Source organism: Tachypleus tridentatus, chromosome 6, assembly GCF_004210375.1.
Source record: "Tachypleus tridentatus isolate NWPU-2018 chromosome 6, ASM421037v1, whole genome shotgun sequence".
Taxonomy (NCBI): Eukaryota; Metazoa; Arthropoda; class Merostomata; order Xiphosura; family Limulidae; genus Tachypleus; species Tachypleus tridentatus.
In genome coordinates, this window is record NC_134830.1 from 9,225,616 (window position 1) to 9,246,023 (window position 20,408).

At 30.6% G+C, this 20,408-nt stretch overlaps 1 protein-coding gene across 2 annotated transcripts; it reads right to left on the minus strand.

Moving 5' to 3' along the window:
- Positions 1-342: 342 nt before the first annotated feature.
- LOC143251911 (solute carrier family 25 member 36-A-like) lies at positions 343-19,852 on the minus strand. 2 transcript variants are annotated; one of them, XR_013028707.1, is made up of 8 exons: positions 19,580-19,852; positions 16,275-16,553; positions 15,723-15,800; positions 14,520-14,620; positions 13,213-13,279; positions 11,689-11,972; positions 10,933-11,063; positions 4,722-4,860 (listed from the first exon to the last, which is right to left on the minus strand). XR_013028707.1 is itself a non-coding variant. In XM_076503266.1 (7 exons), the coding sequence occupies exons 1-7, from the start codon at positions 19,618-19,620 to the stop codon at positions 4,661-4,663; spliced, it is 1,050 nt and encodes a 349-aa protein (XP_076359381.1). In that variant the 5' UTR covers positions 19,621-19,846; the 3' UTR covers positions 343-4,660. The 2 variants fall into 2 exon arrangements, 1 of the variants encoding a protein (XP_076359381.1); XM_076503266.1 differs by lacking the exon at positions 10,933-11,063 and having other exon boundaries at positions 343-4,860; positions 19,580-19,846.
- Positions 19,853-20,408: the final 556 nt, after the last annotated feature.

Below are 20,408 nucleotides of genomic sequence, written 5' to 3' on the forward strand. Positions count from 1 at the left end.
CATAATGAGCTATCTGCCTTTTGTGCCCCTTAGAGAATCAAACCCTGCATTTAGCAATAAAAGTATAAAAACTCATCCATTAGAGCCCTTCATTAATTGTTCCATATTATACACGCACCTGTGTTTCTAACGCCCCTATCGATTTAACAATCCCAACCAATTTTGCATATTTTGTCTGTTGTATAGTTTTAGTCTATAATATGATATTACACATAGCAATGATGAGATAAAGCCCTTACAAGTAAATACGTAAGCTAGGGTACTAAATGTAAACGTTCAGTCTTATTAGAATAAAAGGATATTTCTTTTCGACGAACAATGAGTCAACGGATCAGAACCACACACAACTCTATAGATAAATTTATTTTTACTACACAACTGTACATCAGTGACTTAGGTATATAAAAATGCTGTACAATTTATAGAATCATTTTTCAAAACTCCTAAAATTACAAGACAATTTATTAACATAATATTAAAGTTCAACATATAGTAACATTATCTTCTGAGCAATGGTATGGAAGTATAAGATAGTTTCCAAAACTTTGTACTATACTTTATATTGTCCAACAGTATTTCTGTGACCAATTAATTCATATTTATGACTTTACAGGTTTCCCTTATCAAGGCACAATATATAATAATACATTTAACAGAACCTGCTCGTATTACCAACACACCCCAGTTTAGTAATGTTGTTGTGGGCCAAGTTGAAACGACAATAATGCTAACCAAAGTTAACTTTAAATACGTTTAAATTTGAATGCATTTAAATCACTTATAAAATTAAATAATTAATATGAAACACCAAGCTCAAACAGTTATCTAAAGGTAGTTAAAATCTGTGTTTTAAATAAATAAAAGGTTCTTAATGAATCAATATTTCACTAGAAAGGACAATTTAAAAGTTAATATTATTATTTTTACATAAGCAGAAATTTTCCCCAACCCAATCTGTTATTTCTTGAACTATAGAACATATGTAAATATAAATAGTTTGATATTCATAAGGTTGAATACTTGAAGTTTTCATCCTTTGAAATACAATTCTGCACGAGGCCTTGAGTCAACTAAAAGGAACTTCACTTCATATATCACTCATAGAAAAAAGTACGTTATAAAATGTATATTTTAGTTGATACAACTTTTAGATTCTGACTAGGTCTGAAATTAAACAAATCTTAGTATAAACGTTCCACTAACAAATTTATAAAAATGAAATTTTCCCTTGCAATTAATTTTGTTTTTAGCACAAAGCTACACTATAGTTGTTCTAGGTGCATCTACCATAAGGTATGAATTATGACAAGCCCTCCAAGTACCTACTGAGACAAGAAGATTTCAATATTCCCAGGTTTAAAATATTACTATTATCAAATCTTAACAATAGAAAATATTGTTTAAATAAGCCAAATATACAACACTAAATACAGTAATTCTGTTTAATTTTCAGTTTATTTTCTGTTCCTTATAGCTTTTAAGGCACATTTTTGGGCAGCTTAGAATAAAATATCCTTGTATCCAGTAGATATGTATAAAATATTGGTTTCAGATTGTATAATTTTTAAATTGGTAACACTACAATACACAAGTCCAAGCATTAGGGAAGAATTTATCTATATATAATATGTATATCTAGAAAGATGACACTTCATGATAAACCAGATCTGCTTTCATGGATTGAAATAACATCCGAGAAATCTGTCAACAATTATGGAAGCAGATAACATTAAAAATGACAAATATTTACTGTGTACTTGCTACACTTGAAATCCACGAAATCAAAATAACAACTGTACAACCATTTTGATCTCCAAAGTTTTGTTTGCCAACAATATTTTGAAATTCTTGACATCAAACGAAAATTTTACCGAGATTAACAAGGATGTTAAAATTTATTAATATTTCACAGGTAAATAAACATTTCCATGTTTTGTATGTTTAAAAACTGTTTTATCTTAAGATTTTTAGTAACAAAAAATGAATTCATATGCTTAGTGAAGAAGTTCATTTCTTAAGTTGAAACTATGTAGCACTTTATTTCATGAAAAGATTGAAATATGTTTGCAGACAAGGTCACAAATTCCCATATTATCATCTTACTAGCAATTCAAGAGAAATTCACATCCAAGTGATACACAGTGTCACACAAACTATGCTCAAAATATCCAAAACTGAGTAAAAAATACAAAAATTGAAGAGATTACAAACAATAATATTACCACTTCAGAATATGTTAGGGCCATTTACTAAAGACTAATACTAGATATAAATATAATTTTGACAAAGGTGTTTTAGTTGGTAAAGCCTCAGTACTTTTTAATAACCTGTACAACAAATAGACAAAGATATGAACTGCCAAATGTTCAACATTTCTAATTATCACCAATATGAAATATACTATCATAAGATAGGGAAATGCTTACACAATTTCATGGTCAATATTTATAAAGACATTTTCAAAATATATTGACATGTTTATTTGGAAGATCCAAACCTGAGTGCAACTACATCCAAGAAAAGGCTTCTATCAACGTTCACATGAAATATCTTGCAACACTAACATGCTCAAAACAAAACAAGTAATTTAACATGTTTTGAGGTCATAGTTAAAACTGAATAAAAATTCAGTTATCATATGCTTCACTATTTTATAATTACGTACAGTGCATAAACTTAGTACAAGTATCTTTACGAAATGGATAATAATAGATACAGAATAAAATTACACAGTATAAATATACACATACCAGTAAAGACCTAAGATATGCAGCATACTTGTAATAGTTTTATACTGATCAAAAATGATCAGTCAACAAGGGTGTCATGATGACAAAATTCAAACAGTTTAGTCAACTAACAAATACACTGACCTAATATGGACTGAATCTCTTCTACATAATTTCTATAAAAACTTTCCATGCATAGATTTTAAGAGCTTTAAATTTTTAAATGTTTTCTACATTTTTATTAATAGAAAACTTTAGTAACTGAATCATGCAGGAATTACTACTATGAAAAACATGTATTAAAAATTAAAACAAGATGGTTACAAAATAAAAGTTTAGGCTTACGTTCTCATGGTGGTAAGAAGGGAACAATAAGGACAGTTTTTAACAATATTTCCACTTTAACTTGCACTATGGCTACATTTGTTCAACACAAACATTTATATAAATAATATTGGACATTATTCATGGAAACAGCACAACACTGTTGCTATCTGTCTCCCCCTCTCACACGTTTCAAACAAATTAGTATTTTAATCCATGTTTATGTTCTAACCCCTTAAATGTATATCCTATATAGACACTGTTTTATTATAAACAAACTATTGTTACATTTTTCTTTAACTATGTATTTAAAATTAGACAAAAATTAATAAACTAGTCCAACAGGAATAAAATTATACAAAGTCTGAAGGAATCCAAGTTGCAAAGTAGATAATTCTAAACTTTCATACAATTATTTTGTTTTATTGTTAAAATAAAAATGACAAGCTTATAAGTTACATGTGATAAGAAATGCTTTCTTAATTATTGGATAATTTTCCCAAGTATAGTTATTTGAAATTGTATGTGGGAAATGTGTCTGAACAGTCAAATGTTGATAAATCACAGTAGCTATTTAAGAAATATTGTATACGTATTCTGAGGTGAAATTAATGAAAAAATATCTTAATGTTTTACTTGTTCTATTCTTAACAGATACAAGTGGTATGTGAAAGTTTAATGACAACATTTGAAAATGAAATATAGAACATTCAAGTACCACTCTCTCCGACAACTTAAATGTTAAACGTAATTTATTACAACAAGCTCAAAGAAACTTAAGACTGCAAAACAAGAATATTTGTTAACAGCACTAAAAAACAACAACAAACTGTTCAACTTATTTTCATTGGATATCAGTTTCACCAATTTGTACAAACACATAAGACAGATGCAAGCAAACAATACTGAAAGTTAATATTACTTATACTCTTAGGAACTTAAATATGACAGTGAAGAACTGCAAATCTGTTGTTACATAAAACCTTATATGCATATTAACCTACATAAACAATTAAAAATATTCCAGTATTACTTCTTAAAATATTTAAAAGTTTATAAATCAATGTTAAATCACACTAATACTTTTAAAAGTTTTGTATTTCGTTTTAGAAAACAGTCTTTGGTAAAAGGATCGTATGTTTAAAAGTGAAACTGATAACATTAAACTTTACTGAACTAGTCGCACAAGTCGGAAATCAGGCTTCACCATGCTTTAAAAAGACAAGCCTTTACATTAACTATAACACTATAAACTATAGGTAATTTTAATGCAAATGTTTGAGAAATTATGTTCTAGAATTCAACAGTTAAGCACAAGGTGAGGTAGTTTAACATAATGTTAGATGTCGTACCACAATAACAGTTCATATTTTGTTACATCTGTTAGTACAAGACATTCAGTTTTGTGTCTTCTGTTTTCACACAAGAAGGAAATATTTCATTATTAGCATGAAATACCAACATTCACAGACATACAATGATGTGCACATACAAGAAATCCTTTAAATATTCCAAGTCAAAACATTTTCATTTTAGAACCATTGGAAGACCCGTCATTTTCACTATGTTTCATCATCTTCAAAAACATCCATTAAATTCCTCACATATTAAGTGTTTCTGTACAAGATGTACACTACAGCCTCGTACGTTGCCATCATGATGGCCGTGTTAGGAATCTGTCTCATCAACTGAGTAGCTAAACCTCGGTATAGCCCATGGTAACCTTCTTCTTTGAAAACCAACAGCAAAGTCTGGAAGAAGGATCTATACTTGCTTCCTTCCTGTCTAAGTCGTGTTCTCACCACCTCTAAAATAAACACATTCAGCACAACTGTAAGCCTATTATAAAAAACACATTCAGCACAACTGTAAGCCTATTATAAATTTATTTCACTATAATTTCCTGATTACAAATAATAAACAAAATGTCTTAAAAACAAATCAGCTTCCCTTCTCTTTGATAAAATTACCATCTTAGTTATTTAAAGAAATACATTGTGCATGTTTTTCTTATAGCAAAGCTGCACTGGGCTATTGCTGAGTCCACCAAGGGGAATCAAACCCCTGATTTTAGCCTTGTAAGTCCATAAAATTACTGCAGTACCAGCAGGGGACAAATACATTGTTTAAAACTTGTAGTGGTCTAGCTGTTCTAACCTCAACTTTGAGACAATAATACTCATTGAGACTTACATTCCACAGTATCGCTAACTGATTTAAATGATAAAGGTCATTTTCCTTAATGATAGAACCTACATTACTAAAGCCAACTAGTAGATTAAAAAACCCAATTTATTTAAAACAAAAAAAATTACAACCTCTATAAGCCAGTTAAATTAACAAAATCTCCATACAAAAGTTTTAGATAAAGAAGTGAGAATTTCTTTGAAATTTAAATTAGAGAAACTCACTGTTCCTAACTACTATAATTTAGTCATGGTTACATTCTGATAAATTTATCTGCCTTTGGTGAACCCATATGAAAGATGACTTTACTAAGGCTCCACATTCTTTTATGAGCACAACCAAATTCACTAAAAGTTTCACAAATTAAATGACCACTGTCTTTAAACTTGCAACCCATACATCAACATTGTGCAGTACCAGAATTCAGTAACCATAGAAATGCCTTACATTTAATAATCATTCCCACATTCAATTTTAACCTGTTGATTGCCAAGTATTTCAGCTGCTACAATACAACTCTAATGCTTTTTCATTTTGTATTTTTTTCGTGACGCCATTTTGGATCGAAAGTGAAACAATTTGTAAGTAGGTCAAATGCATGTATGGTACTGACATCTAGCGTTGAAGTTAGGTATTATTTAAAACGAATTAACTCGTCCTCAGTTACCTCGTTTATGCCACTGAACAGGTTAAAACAGTTACTTCTGACTCGGATGTTCCACTTTCTCACACAAGTTTGAATTCAACAATAAACCCTGTCATTCATATCAGAACTGCACATTACCTAACCACCTTTGTTGGAGACAAAAAAAACACCTAATTCTTAGAAAAATATCCTTAAAAACACAATGGAAACTTAATCCCTACACAAGTCTTTATCTGGTGACACAATATGAACTGGTTCAAATACTGGTACCAGTTGTTAAGTGTATGAGTTTATATTAGGTACCACATTCTTACTTCAAAGAAAACGCTTTGTAAACAGTTTTTCTCTAGTGAAATTTAGTTTTTCTAATAACATCAGTATCAAAGTGTGCCTAAATTTTGTCAGGAATCTGGTACAATTAAATATTGAAACCAAAGCAAATGCACATAAGACCATCAATATTGTTAACCATTTACATTATGATTTTGAAGTTTTACAGCAGATAAACCAATTCTGATGTATACATTATTTTGGTTTCTAATTTACGTGCATTTTTTAATCAACATATTTTATTTTACATAGTCAGTTTCAGTTCTTCAATCGTTTTGCAGTTATTTTTATTATTATTAGTTTTATTTTTAAATCGGAACTTTTCCTAATTATTAGTAATCCTTTCCCAGAGTTCTTTAACTTCTTCCTAAAATACTGCCTGCGTGCTTTAGCCTAACAGCTGACAACGAACTAATTTTTTTTTAACGAGTCCCATAATCTACTCAGAAAACAACGCCTTCTGAAAGTTATACACCCGGTACTAAAGCAGCCATAATTATTTAAGGTTAACTAACTGTTACAAGTAGTATGGTGCTATTTTAAGTTTGATATGTTACTGAGAAGATTAAGTACTAGAAAGTAAAACGTTAAGCAACCATGTTGTTCTCAACCAACGAACTGTTGAAAACTGATAAAGAAATCTAAGAATTGTGACTGACCATTGAAATACTCTTACTGTACTGAGTAAAGAAAATAAAGCCCCGAGATAATTTCCTAATTGACCCGACATCTTTGATTGCAACAAAGCTTCATATATTTATATTTATTACTATTATTAGCGTATGCGTCTCAGTTATTTTAGCTTAAAATATCACATCATTTGGTGGTTGAAAAAAACCCAACTAAGTTCCATAATTATGTGGAAAATAAAACAATGTATAAAGTAATCGTAAATTCAAAATAAAATGGAAAATTATACTTACAACATCTTTAATAAATATACTACAGATTTCACAAAATATTTTTTTGTCGAAACGAAGAACTGAAACTTTAATCTAACTGAGGCGTAATCCAGTGTTTGAATAGCTGCAGCTCAAACACAGCCTGGGTTTATATATATTTATGAGGTGAATTCAAAGGGATCCTAAAACTATATAGTAACCTAAACTAATTTAGATGAATGAAAATATCAGGCCTTTATGTTAAGATTACGTTTTAATCTTAGATTCCCGTAAAAACAATTATTTATCATCATAAACTTTCTACATTTACTGAATTAATAATTTTACTTTAACATACGTAATACATTTTGTTAAAATTAGTACTTTCTGTTAAAATATTTAAATAAATATGCTTTTGGATCACAAGTTCTTAAAACATTCAGTGTAAACAGTAATTAACATACAAATGCATGACAAATATCAAGTAGGTCATTGATTCTGTCAACAATTCGCGACAACAACGTTGTTACGGTTACAAAATACAAACAGTCATTAGAAGATCATGATGACTTGTAGCGTTTCATGTATTTATTAATCACTTTTAATGTTAGGTCAAAACTTATCTATCATGCACATGTAAATATTTCATTGACAAGATATACATGAAAAGACTAAAAACTATTTATCTATTATCAACTGTCATTTAAGGCAGGACGGATCTAAATGTTGTTGGCTAAAGGAGAGATTCCAATAGCACAATTACAGTAGTTCAGGTTTCGAAGAACACCGTTTGGCGCCAAAAATGGCTCTCTCTTACTCCTTACGAGAAGAGTTGGTTTTTAAAAACAGTTAAGTTTCCTTGCAAGGGTAATATAACATTCCAAACATTTGCTGCGCAAAACTAAAATGGTTAGTGGAAAAAAAAAGAAAAAATACGGAAATATTACGATAAGCAGTTTTTGCGTAATCTTGTATTTCAAGCAAAAATTTGATCTAATATTCCTTAAGAATGATTTAAATTAATACCTTTCAGTAAAATTAAAAAATGAGTGTTTCACATGGAAAAGTTTATTATTCTTACAAATAAACCAAAGCTAATAGAAAACAAAAACTATTTTAGCTAGAATATTCAATAAGTTTTTTTTAATATACAAACTAGATAATGGAATGTTAAATGTGTTACAAAGTTTTTAAGCCACAAATGTGTCTGTATGGTATTAAACACAAAGCTACACAATGGGACATCTGTGCTCTGTCAACCACGGGTATCGAAATCCGGTTTCTAGCGAGTCCGCTAAGCCATTGGAGGGGACGACAAATTTTTCAATTCACTCTTAATATAATTATGTATACCATATTTTTTTCGAAATAGATACCTCTAACGAGAAATTTTACTAAGTCGAAAATCATATGAAAGTGAATCCTTTAATTTTATAAATAAAGAAAGTCGTATAATTACGTTCAGTATTTCAGTTCTAAAAATATGCTCCGTTATTTTAAATAATGATGTAGACCACTTATTGCTTAATACAGAAAAACTTGTTATAACAAGACAGTTGAGAAACCACGAAAATCGTATCCAGTAACAAGAAATATATAATTGAAGTACAATAAAATCTGGTGCATTCTGTCTGGAAAATGTGGCATGTAACTCCACTGTATGTACAAAATGACGAAGGTTTCAATTTGTGTAGATATCAAACCATTCCGAATCAGGCTCTTTACAACTACTGTACTAATTTTTCATCGTTTCTAATATACAGATAATGTTATTTGATACATCGATCCACACTTAATACACGGCTCAAACACACTATAACCCAATAACACATGCTGATGATATCGCAGATTATTATTTTTTTTAATTTCGTGTAAAACTACACGAGGGCTATCTGCGCTAGCCATCCCTAATTTAGCAGTGTAAGACTAGAGGGAAGGCAGCTAGTCATCGCCATCCACCGCCAATTCTTACCAACGAATAGTGGGATTGATCGTATATTATAACGCCGCCACGACTGAAAGGGTGAATATGATTGGTGCGACGGGGATTCGAACCCGCGACCCTCAGATTACAAGTCGAACGCCTTAACCCACCTGGCCGTGCGGGCCAACTGCAGACTGAACTCGACCTCGCGTGAAATAATTTTCAGAATACCAAATTTTATTTATTAGCACATACGACTGTTTAAAAAACAATGAAATAACCCCATCATTAATACTTTCGCAACAGGATTCTAGGATATATGGTGATCCTATCGCTTCTTCAAAATGTACCTGTACAACAGGCGCTAGTATACAACGAAACACTAAAAATAACGAGTGATAGTGTTGACACGACTTATTGTAGGTGCTCGTCTTAAATATGCCTTATGAAACCGGCTTCCATTGCATAAACACTGTGAAAATCCTCTTTGTAACAGATGAGACTGGAAAGTCTAAAGTACAGGTTCGTGAAAACAGGGCTTATATGAATTCGATACGTAAAGAATGTTGCCAACCGCAATGAGTGTCGGAAAATTCCAATCACTGTGAAACAGGTGTAGAATATGCGGTGTTTAATAACAGATGGCAGTTGTTACCTGCCATGATACAAAGTCATCCAAATGTTGGATCTGATACTATCGGCTGAAGGTTAGCGAGTATTATCCCACAAACATTTTTCCTCACGAGTTTTGAATTGAAAAGATTTCAGTTTACAACTTAGAGGCCTCCCAATGGCACAGCGTACGTATGCAGACTCAGGCCGTTAAAAACAGGGTCTCGATACCTGTGATGAGTACAGCACACATAGCCCGTTGTGTTTAATTAAAACAAATAAACAAACTCGTAACAAGTTATAAAATTTATTCATTTGATTGACTTTTACATTACGGACATCATGCCAGGCAATAAATAAATGAATGGTTCCCAACACCTTTCCTACACACCATACATCAGCAGATTTTCGATATTCGAGCGACACCTACTTTACAAAAAAAACAAAACAATAGGAAAATGAAGACCTTTGATTACCATATCTACTGATAATGTTGACAGAAAACATTACAGACGTTCAGAGGTAGTTTAACAAGTTTATTCATAAACCAGGTTTCCTGGTGTTTACACAACTAACGTCTTAATTAAAAATAAAAGGATACAAGAAAGTTGAAGCGACTAACATCAACACAAAACTAACAACTGAATATAACTAAAGGGAAGTTTAAAACGGCTATTCAAACTTTAGATTTATGCTTCTAACCATATGGCAGTTACAAACCCTAATTCTTTACGAGAAACACTTAAGGGCATCCCAGAAGTTTGGACCAGAGGGAAAATAAACGTTATATTCTTAAACAAGCACATTTCTAATGTCAGTTGTATACTTTGGCATACTTTGCCAAGAATGTGTATAGCTTTTAGCTGCATGAAATTTGAATAAATAAAAAACAAGTTGTGTATTTTTCCCTATGGGTTCAGAGTACTGAGACACTGTAATAAACACCATTATAAACCTAAGTCTTACTACAAGGACCAAAATATTAACGATAAATATGAATACTCTTCGTAAAGAAATCAATTTGACTATTTCACTATTCATTTGGCACATTACGTCACTACAGATATACACATTACAGCCACTGAAACACTCACTAACACTGCTTTCTCACTCAAAAATAATTTGTCTTAAACGTACAAAGAATTCGAAAAGTAGAGCAATGTAATTTTGGCAGATTTCAAACAAGTGTCATATTAATAAAACTACAACAAACTTGTATTACAATCTTAATCAGTTATGTAATGTTTAATACGAAGATTTAGTCAAGCAAAACATGAAGTTTACTATATAACTACTTACTCTACTAACTTCTCAGAAGAGACAGTGTCTCTATGTTAAACACAAAGCTACACAATGGGCTCTTTATGCTCTGCCCACAACGGGTATCGAAACCTGCTTATTAGCATTATAAGTCTTTAGGTTTACCACAACTACACATGGGGGAGAAACAAAAGAAATTAGTGTATGATTAGTTCAGTATAATTTTACTTTTATAAAACAAAAACAACAGAACTGATGAAGTCTCTTCCATATAAATAAATCTCCAATTTCCTAAGTCAGCTAAATTTCACATGACACCAAAACTACATCGCTATTTGTAGACAACATTGTTATGTTATAAACAGCCTTTGCAAATTTTTGGCGTACAAAGACATGATGATAGAAATACTTGATTTACAGCTTGCTTTACTAAATAATTCATTAATAGTACATTTACATTTAAATGTAGGACATCTAGTTTGATACATACAATTCTATACCGTTTAGTTATACTATAAAAGAAAGAAATAGTTGTAACTATTAACAAATTTCATTTTGCAATAAGAAGCACCATAAATAAAAATTAAGTTTCAAACAGAATTCACATTTCATAAGTTTTAAACTAAGTATCAAAAAGACTTTCTAAAATGTTGCAATGGACCATTTGAGTTTTCATACCTAACTACATTTCTGTTTAATTGTTAAGAAAACAAAACTGAAACAATGAAAAATTGAATCTTTTACTTTTTTTGTTAATAAGAAATATTACACAAAGAAAAAAAAAAAAAAAGTTACCATGAGGGTATGCAAATGACGATGCACAACTCTTTGAAACTGCTCCAGCAAGCATGCATTCCAAGAAGTCTCCACTAGATTTGAGGTCAGGATCACGAAATTTTTTATTTGTCAAAAACGAGTATTGTTGCAGCTTTGCTTTCACAAACTCATATATTACAAAATGTATCATAGTCTCAGAGATGCCAATGTAAGATGCACTTAATCCTTTGTAAAACCCTCGAATACCAGCAGTGTTGTAAATTTGTTGAACACAGGATCTTGTTGAAACGTTTGAAAATGTCCTATGCAAATAAAAAATATGCAATTACTATTTAATAGAATTAAGTTTTTATTACAAATAAAATATTGACTGATCTTAAGGTTATGTATAGTGTTTCATCCTTACTTATTCAAACTACTACTATGCTCAAATAAAAACTGATAAGCATGTATTTATTAAAGTAATATTTTGTTCTATGAAAAAACCAAAACACACATTTGTCTTTTACCTTAATTATGTTTGGGTGAATAAAAAGTATCAACTTTGGTGGAAGAGTACAATACAAGGTTGTCCATGTTGTCCAATCAAAAACACAAAATAATTGTATTCAGTAAAATTTCATAATTCATGTGAAGTCAGTTATATTAAAAAGATTAAAAGTTGAACACAGAATTCATTGTAATTTACTGTTGTACAGTACCATAAATACAATATAACTTGTGTGTACGAAATGTGAGAGAACCTAAGTTAATATTTGTAAGATGCATATTGAAAAGTTTTTTCAGTGTAGGCTTAGTCTTATTTGAAATTAAAATATAGACACCATACTGATAACTGCATGGTTGTGCAGTGTGCCAGTTTTTGATTTTAGAAATCTTTAATAACAAAATATTTATATGCAGCTTGGATAATGAGCTTTAGTAAATCTTTAATTATGAAAACCTCCAATTAATATGCAATTGAAAAGCAGTGTGAACCTCGTGTTATAAAAAAACTCTAATTTATCAGTTGAGATATTCATTTGAGATTGAAGCTATAAATTACTATAATGTTGTATCTATTATTATATATAGTTGACTACACTTCTTAAAATAAACCTTCATGCTACACACTAAAAACTGAAAGCTAAGAGAAACAAAATTCCCAATTATTAATTGGGAGTGCAATTCTGTAATGTCACATTTCTATTAAGCTCTTCATGTTTATAAAACTTAACTATTTTTAACAAGTCCATGCTACTTAGACTTTAGGTTTTATTTTTGTTTAAAAAAGTACCTAAACCTGAAGACATTCATTCATGTGTATTCCTGATACTCTTAGATTCCACATCTTAGACACTTATCTTTCCGATTCCCTTAGCTGGATAAACATAATGGAAAATAAATTTAATGGTTGGGTAGGAAATTACATTACATGTTTAATTTAAATTATCCTTTAAAATATTACTTTTGTCCAATTGTTGAATATTAATGAAATAAACATTTCTAAGTTAACCTTAAAACAAACACTAACCAACTTAAATGTAATATTAAGAAGCATACCTCTGGTCTAGTTGTAACCTAGTCTTCACTACCCAGATAGGGTTAGTTAAAGAACAAGACACGAAACCTGTAAAGATAGGATTTGTTTAAAATAAAATGTTTCAAACTTGTTAAAACAATATTTTATTATTATTATTAAACCATACATTAAATATAAATAAAAAGGATTAATAAAACATTTATTTCTTAACATACATCATTATTTGATTTGGGGCATTAGTCAAACATAATAAGACAGAATTTTTATTTTAAAATTTCACTCTGTAATCTACAAGTTTCCTTTTCTATCTCTATACACATGGCCTCTTTGTAACTGGTCAAAACAGCAGGACAAAGTTAAATATTTGTACAATGATTGGTCAGTTGATATTATAGAAAATATCACAATGAGATCTGAAACTTTGTAACTATTTGTTTCAGAGTGACAATTAGAAGTGAAACTATATTTAGAATACATAGGGAGGTCCAAAGGTAGCTACATAGCTGTTTCATTTAAAACAATTTATCTAAGCCAAATCCAATTACCCATAAAGTACCCGAGTCTATTAAGCCATGTTTGCCTTCAACATATTATTGCAATAGTCTAAAATATTTAAAAAAATGAACCAAAATAATCTCAAAGTTCTAGTTCACAAGACAACTAACATTTTACAAATTTAAATGAAATACCTAAAGAATGTTTAACATTTTTAGTAACTTAAACAACTTATCTACTGAATAACTTAGTATTATATTTTCCAAATCCTATGTAAACATAAGATCACTGCAAAATGCAAGACAACTGAAAACACCACAAACGTAAGAAACTTTAGTAACCTGAGCGAGAAGTAATCATTTCAGATGGCTTATTATATAGTATACCAGTATACTTTTGATATTAGTGCAATGAGTGAGATGTAAGCCTTGTTGTTGTTTATATATTATTTATATCTAATGAAAAATGCAGTAATGTATAGATGGCTTATTGTATAATATATCAGAATACTTTGGACATTAGTGCACTATTTGTTACATAAAGAAAGGAAAACAATACACTGAAACAAACAGGTATAAACTGTACTTAACAGTTGAATGTATGACAAGTGTGTGTCCAGGTGCGATATTTCCATCAGTACACTTAGCCTGAAGGAAAATGTACTCAAAGTACAGCAGATAAGTAAACAGTCACAGTTGCCTGTCAAGAAATTGCATAATAAACTGACAAGGAGCATGCAGTGTTTAAAAAAAAAAATTTTCAGATTCTCTGTGCATATAAACTATTTTAAATAAATTATTATCTTAAATATCTATTTAATAAGAAAACTTACCAGCATTAGCAGCAGATAATATATGAACCAAGGGTGTGTCTGGTGTAAGGTGCGCATTAGCAAAACTCTTGGTTTGAGAGTACGTGCAAAAGTAAATAGCTCTAAAAGGAATTACAACAAACATGTTAAGATTATAGTTAAACAGAGCTCTCAACAGCATAAACAGTTTTTACATCATTATGAAAATAAATATTAAAATTGCAAGAAATTAAGTATATGCAAGAACAACTTCCTACAAGTTCTGCACTTATTAATTTGTCAATATTAAATCACAGTTGTAAAGCTACTTTCCTAACATTTTGTATACACCCACTAAACACACTAGGATTAAACAAAGTTCTTTAAAATTATTTTAAAACCTATTTAACCAACTGGTCAAAACAAGTATTGTTCTATACAAAAAATGTGGCAATAAGCAGTTTAACAGTTTGTTAAATGAATCCAAGCCATACTATGAAGCATAATTCACTAGTGTATAAACAGGAAATTATTGCCTTACAGTCTTTGAGAAGGTGCTGGGTAGGCAGACTTTAAATAAATGTAATTAAATAGTAAGATCTTTTGGGTTACCCATTATCTTAGTTAATTTGCTACTGCTGATTGGTTTAATATTGTTACTTTAAGATGTTTTCCTAATACCACTTAGTATGTTCTTTTAACAAGCCAGATAGTATTTATGAAAACTGCATATTTTTGGACTGAAAACTTATTTTGGAAAGTTATACACATAATGCTTACCTTAGATGTGTGTTGCTATAACACATAAATGAAACCATTCTCTGTCATGTTTGATAAAGTTTAGAAATTGATACATTGGTTTCAAGATAAACAAATTACAACAAAAATTAAAATTTTTTCCAGTGTTCAATGTAAGTTATTCTCCAAGATATTTCATGGCAGTATCTTATTCTCTCCTCCAAAGTTATTATTTATTTATCAAGTTTCATACAAAGTTTACTAACTTTGGCATATACCAAAGTCACCATATTTGGTATGCTTGTCCCATTGTGTAGACAACATATTTAATCATGGCTAAACATTTTATTCATGTAGGAGTGTGCCCAAATGTCAGTTTGCCCAAACCTACAACTGTTAAACATACAAATTTTAAATCATGGTTCAAACCACAGTGCTTAGTGGTACTATAAACAAACTTAACATATAATCAAAGTACCATTAAGGTTCAAAACATTGTTCACATACCTAGATGGGGCAACCCCAACAAGGTTTGGACCCAAGCCTTTGAAGAGTGCTCTTGTACCTTCATTCTGTACAATGTGTCTGTGAGGAAGTGAAAAAATACAATGCACGTTTCATATAATTTTTTTGAGTAGTCATCATACTGTTTTTGTGACTATATTTAACACTTAACTTGAAAGGTGACACACTACTCCACCATATCTTTTCACACTGGGCAAATTAACCAATTTACAAAACATCAGTAGAGTTAAAAACTTAAATCACAACAAGGAATGTTTAAGAATTTGTGGCTCCATAAAAATTATGTTTATCCCTGCTAATTTCTGAGGAAATCAAAGATGGAAACATAAGAATGCCATGTTACATAGTCTAAGTTAAAACAATTACAAATACAGTGAGAACAAAGTTACAGCTGAATCTTCAACTTGTTCATGTTAACAAAACTTCAAAACAAAGAAAGGGCAAGAGTTCATTTTAAACTTTTAACAATGAAATAAGTTTCTACTAAAAAACATAAGAACACAGAAATTAATATTTAAACGTTAACAAACGTACTTGAGACATTGCCAAATACCAAATCGCTGTTGTCTAGTGTTTAAAGAACCACCACTAACAACTGGCAAGAATGAATTTTCTATTCTAGCAGAGGTAGAGTTTCTTAAAATGATGCAAGTGTGAAGCTGACACTGGTGGCTAACACCATTCAACCTACCCACGGGGCTGGGAGGAACTGGTGTTACGTTCACATTACTGAAGTTTGCAACAGACGACTGGAGTCTTGTTTTCACTACTTCTAATGGACATGTTACAATAGCACCAGTTGTTCCACCAATTCTACAGAATAATGAAAATGAAGTTCAACTTAAAAACCTACAATATTCACCAGAAATGTAGAGAAAAAACAATATAGGAGTAATACTATTTTAAATGTTCTGTCAGTTTAAGTACTTGTAACAATATTATAAGGATGGGTGTTTTGATTTCAAAAAATTTAAACACCTAACTGATTTACGACAATTTAAAATGTTTACAGACAGTTACGAAGAACATGTTAGAACAATTATTATACACAGTACAAGCAAGATAAGTACATTTCACAGGAACAAAAGTAGATAGTAATCGTTTTTCAAAAAAAATAAAATGTTGAAGATAAAAATTACTCATTACTGACTAAAAAGAATAGAATGGATTAAAAATTTTAAAAATAAATTACACTTAAGATGAACACAAATAAGAAAAGATAAGAGGGAAGATAAAACCTAAAAGAATAAATGATTGATACATTCTGTGAGACTGGGAAGCTTGTGTTTAACAGACTGGATGGAAAGCTTACAGAACTACGAAAAGTAAGAAACTACTTTACGAAGAATTAAAATTAGAGCTCGACAACCGATTTAATTACCTATAAATATTGATAACATCAATATTCATGTGTGTTATGTAAAATTAACCATTACTCAGAGTTAAATCAATTAATGCCACAAAAATAATTTGATAATTGAAAACTATTGCTTCTTATTATTATATAAATGATTATTCCAACTATTCAAATACTTGAAACACTGTCATTGAACTTTATAGATGGCATGACCAAATAGTAACCTGATCATTCAAGAACCGTGGGTCTGACTCCAGTTGCCACCAACCACCACCCTTTTACCCATGTTAGTTTATTTCTGACTTGTGACAAAGCTACTAATGTTATCTGCCAACATCTTTACCTTTGAACTGTTGACCTGAAGAAAGGCAAGTGGCCAGCAGTTTTCATTAATAGTACTGTTCTTTATCAATGGCTGGAGAGGGGATACCAAGTATCAATAGTAGCTTAGCCACAACTAGCTTGTTTAGTTTCAGTTACAAGCTACTTAACTCACATAACATGATATAGCATTTGGAAAGGTTATACATGATGTTACACATTTCTCCTTGTACACAACTTATAAGAAGGTGTGACAGATGGTTGTATAACTAGTCACAACAATGCCTGCTCACGTGTGCTTTATCTGGATTAAATAAAAATATAGTTCCAGCTTTATGCCTCTCCCTTAATTATTTAAAGCTACAATGTTACCTGGGGTAAGCCTGCTTTAATTACAAAATGTTATCATATGGTAGCATCTATTATTTTTTATTCATTCAATAAAAGTTTCCTGCAAAATAAAAGTTTCCAACTTAGTTGTCAGACATTACTACGTACGAACTAACAACATTACTTACTTCTGGTTCTACATCATTATTCTGTTTACATAAACAGAAGAAGTGTTTAAGCTACATTAATTCTAACTATATAGGAAACTAAAGCCTGGCTGTTGTTTTATGCTACTTAAATACTGGTTAATATATCATACATTAAAGATTTTTTTATTTATCTGCACATGCATGTTTCAAGCTTCTTTAGAAAGGTACTGTAAAATGTAAATACATTATTTTTGTTCCTTCTAAACTATTACAATTAAGAACCTTTTGAAAAGTAAAATGCTTTTCACAAGCCTGTTAATAATTTACCAGTTATTCATGCTAATAATGAATTTAAACAAATTTTAAAAGACACTCAATTTCATAAAGTTCAACATTGCAAATCATTTTAACCTTAACAAAATGTTCATCTAGCCTCATTACAAACTTCCTTGAAACAGTAATGGTTATTCTATAAATCACAAGGAATTACCTTCCATCGAACCTTACATTACCCACACATTATAGATATAATCTAGGGGCTATTACTTTTAATGAAATGTTGATTATTTTAAGAGTAATTGCTAATATTTGAGGAAGGAAACTCAAGGAATAATATTAATATTATTACTTGCTAGAGAAGTTGAATTACATGATGAAAACGTATCATATACAACTGTTTAAGATTACAAAGTAACTTAAGCCTAAATTGTGATACTTGAATAGGTCTTCCATGTTAAATTAAAGATACTTCAAAATGTCTTTAAAAACACTAAAATAAACTGAAAAAAGGACGTCAAATTTCATATAAGGCTAACTGAATACAACTTATTAATGAATCTGAATACTGACTTGGTTAATAAAGACCAGTTTTCAGATCCCTAATTAGAAAATCCATTAGGGCTTATTTATAAGTATTAGAAACAGCTGGCTAGTAAAGTTAAGACTGAAAGCAGCGATTCTTTTAAGCTATGTTAAATGTATGCAAAATACTGAAATTGGCCCTTTAAGTACGATTATGGAAAAGTTATTTTCTCCTGGTTTTGTAAAAAAAAAACAAACAAGTTTCCTGCTTCTGATCACTCTATGGGAAATAACATTGTACTTATCAATTTCTTAATCATGCTAAACCATATTTTATAGGTTCAAAAAAAGGCCAGAGATTAGTTAGATACGGCTTTCATTTTAAGATAGGTCAAAATATAACAGGTATCTGAGGTGTGGAGAGTTGCTTATGTTACTTTTCTTTTTTAATAGCTTTGAAAGAATTAAAATGTTATCCTGGAAATTATTGGCAAATTTCTCCGACGGAAATGTAATTGTCTGGCTTCAGTTTTACAAGATCATAGAAATTTTAATACAATATAGCAGATAGGCAACAAGGAACCAGTGGTCTTTAAACTACTAGCTCTTACCTTTACTACAGCTGCGTTTTAGGTTATCATAACTTGAATTACGCATTAATATAGCTGGAACCCACTCGAAGTATGACTGAAGAATAAATATTGGTAAAATATAATAATTTACAGATAAGTCACTTGAACTAAAACCTTAGTAGCTCTTAACGATTAATAACAATTTAAGACTTAATCTTCAGAGGTGAATGTATCATTTTCTCTTGACTGTTTTCAATTTAATTTCTCCAAAAACTTACTTTACATATGTAAATACTAATACCTACTCACCCTCCGGCAACAAGATGAATTACCGTGTCGTTTTTTGACATTACGTGGTTAACTGGCTTTATATTTTTAATAGAATTTTAAGCTTTAAAAAAACGTTAAAAATAACATACAATTACTCTCATAGACTAATTAACCATACCTAGAGAGTACATAAATTTTTACTGACTCTCTTTTGTAATTTATGTTCTTGTTTCTTTAGCCTTCAAATTCAATACTACTACCTTACTTTACGCATGTCAACACATGAATAAATTGTTGTACTCAGTATCCATCACACTGCATGCACGTGAACAAAAGACTTTCATTGGCGTTTAGTGAAACCACGTGAGTAGCTTTGAATGGCGGCATATTCACAAGCTCATACCTCTGTACTTCACATTGCGCAGGATTCCGGTGAGGGACATAAGAGAAGAAAGACACACCTCAGCATTACTTTCTAAAAACTATTACATGTAGAATTAATTTTAGGGGTATCTTCTTTCCACTGTTCGTCAGTGACCTTGTTTGTTCAACATTCAGATAGACTGAACCGAGTACTACATTCTCGATATCCATAGTGCGAAGAAGGTTGTGACTTTGAAATACCTTCAGTAATTTTCGACAAGGACAATTCCAACATGAGAAAAACATACAGCTTAATATTATTGACACACAAGACCGGGAAATCAGTCGAGACGCAACGTGACATCACTTCAGCATCGGTGGACACAGTATCTTTGTGAAAGAAAAAATTACGTAATTGGCTTAATTTGTTTGTTTGTTTTGGAATTTCGCACAAAGCTACTCGCGGGCTATCTGTGCTAGCCGTCCCTAATTTAGCAGTGTAAGA

Excerpts from the sequence above, each read along its gene's own strand:
- LOC143251911 (XM_076503266.1), bottom strand. The coding sequence starts at position 19,620 with ATGTCAAAAAACGACACGGTAATTCATCTTGTTGCCGGAGG. Across the intron at positions 13,280-14,519 it reads ATTATCTGCTGCTAATGCTG|GTTTCGTGTCTTGTTCTTTA; the intron begins GTAAGTTTTCTT and ends CTATCTTTACAG. Across the intron at positions 11,973-13,212 it reads AGGTTACAACTAGACCAGAG|GACATTTTCAAACGTTTCAA; the intron begins GTATGCTTCTTA and ends TTATTTGCATAG.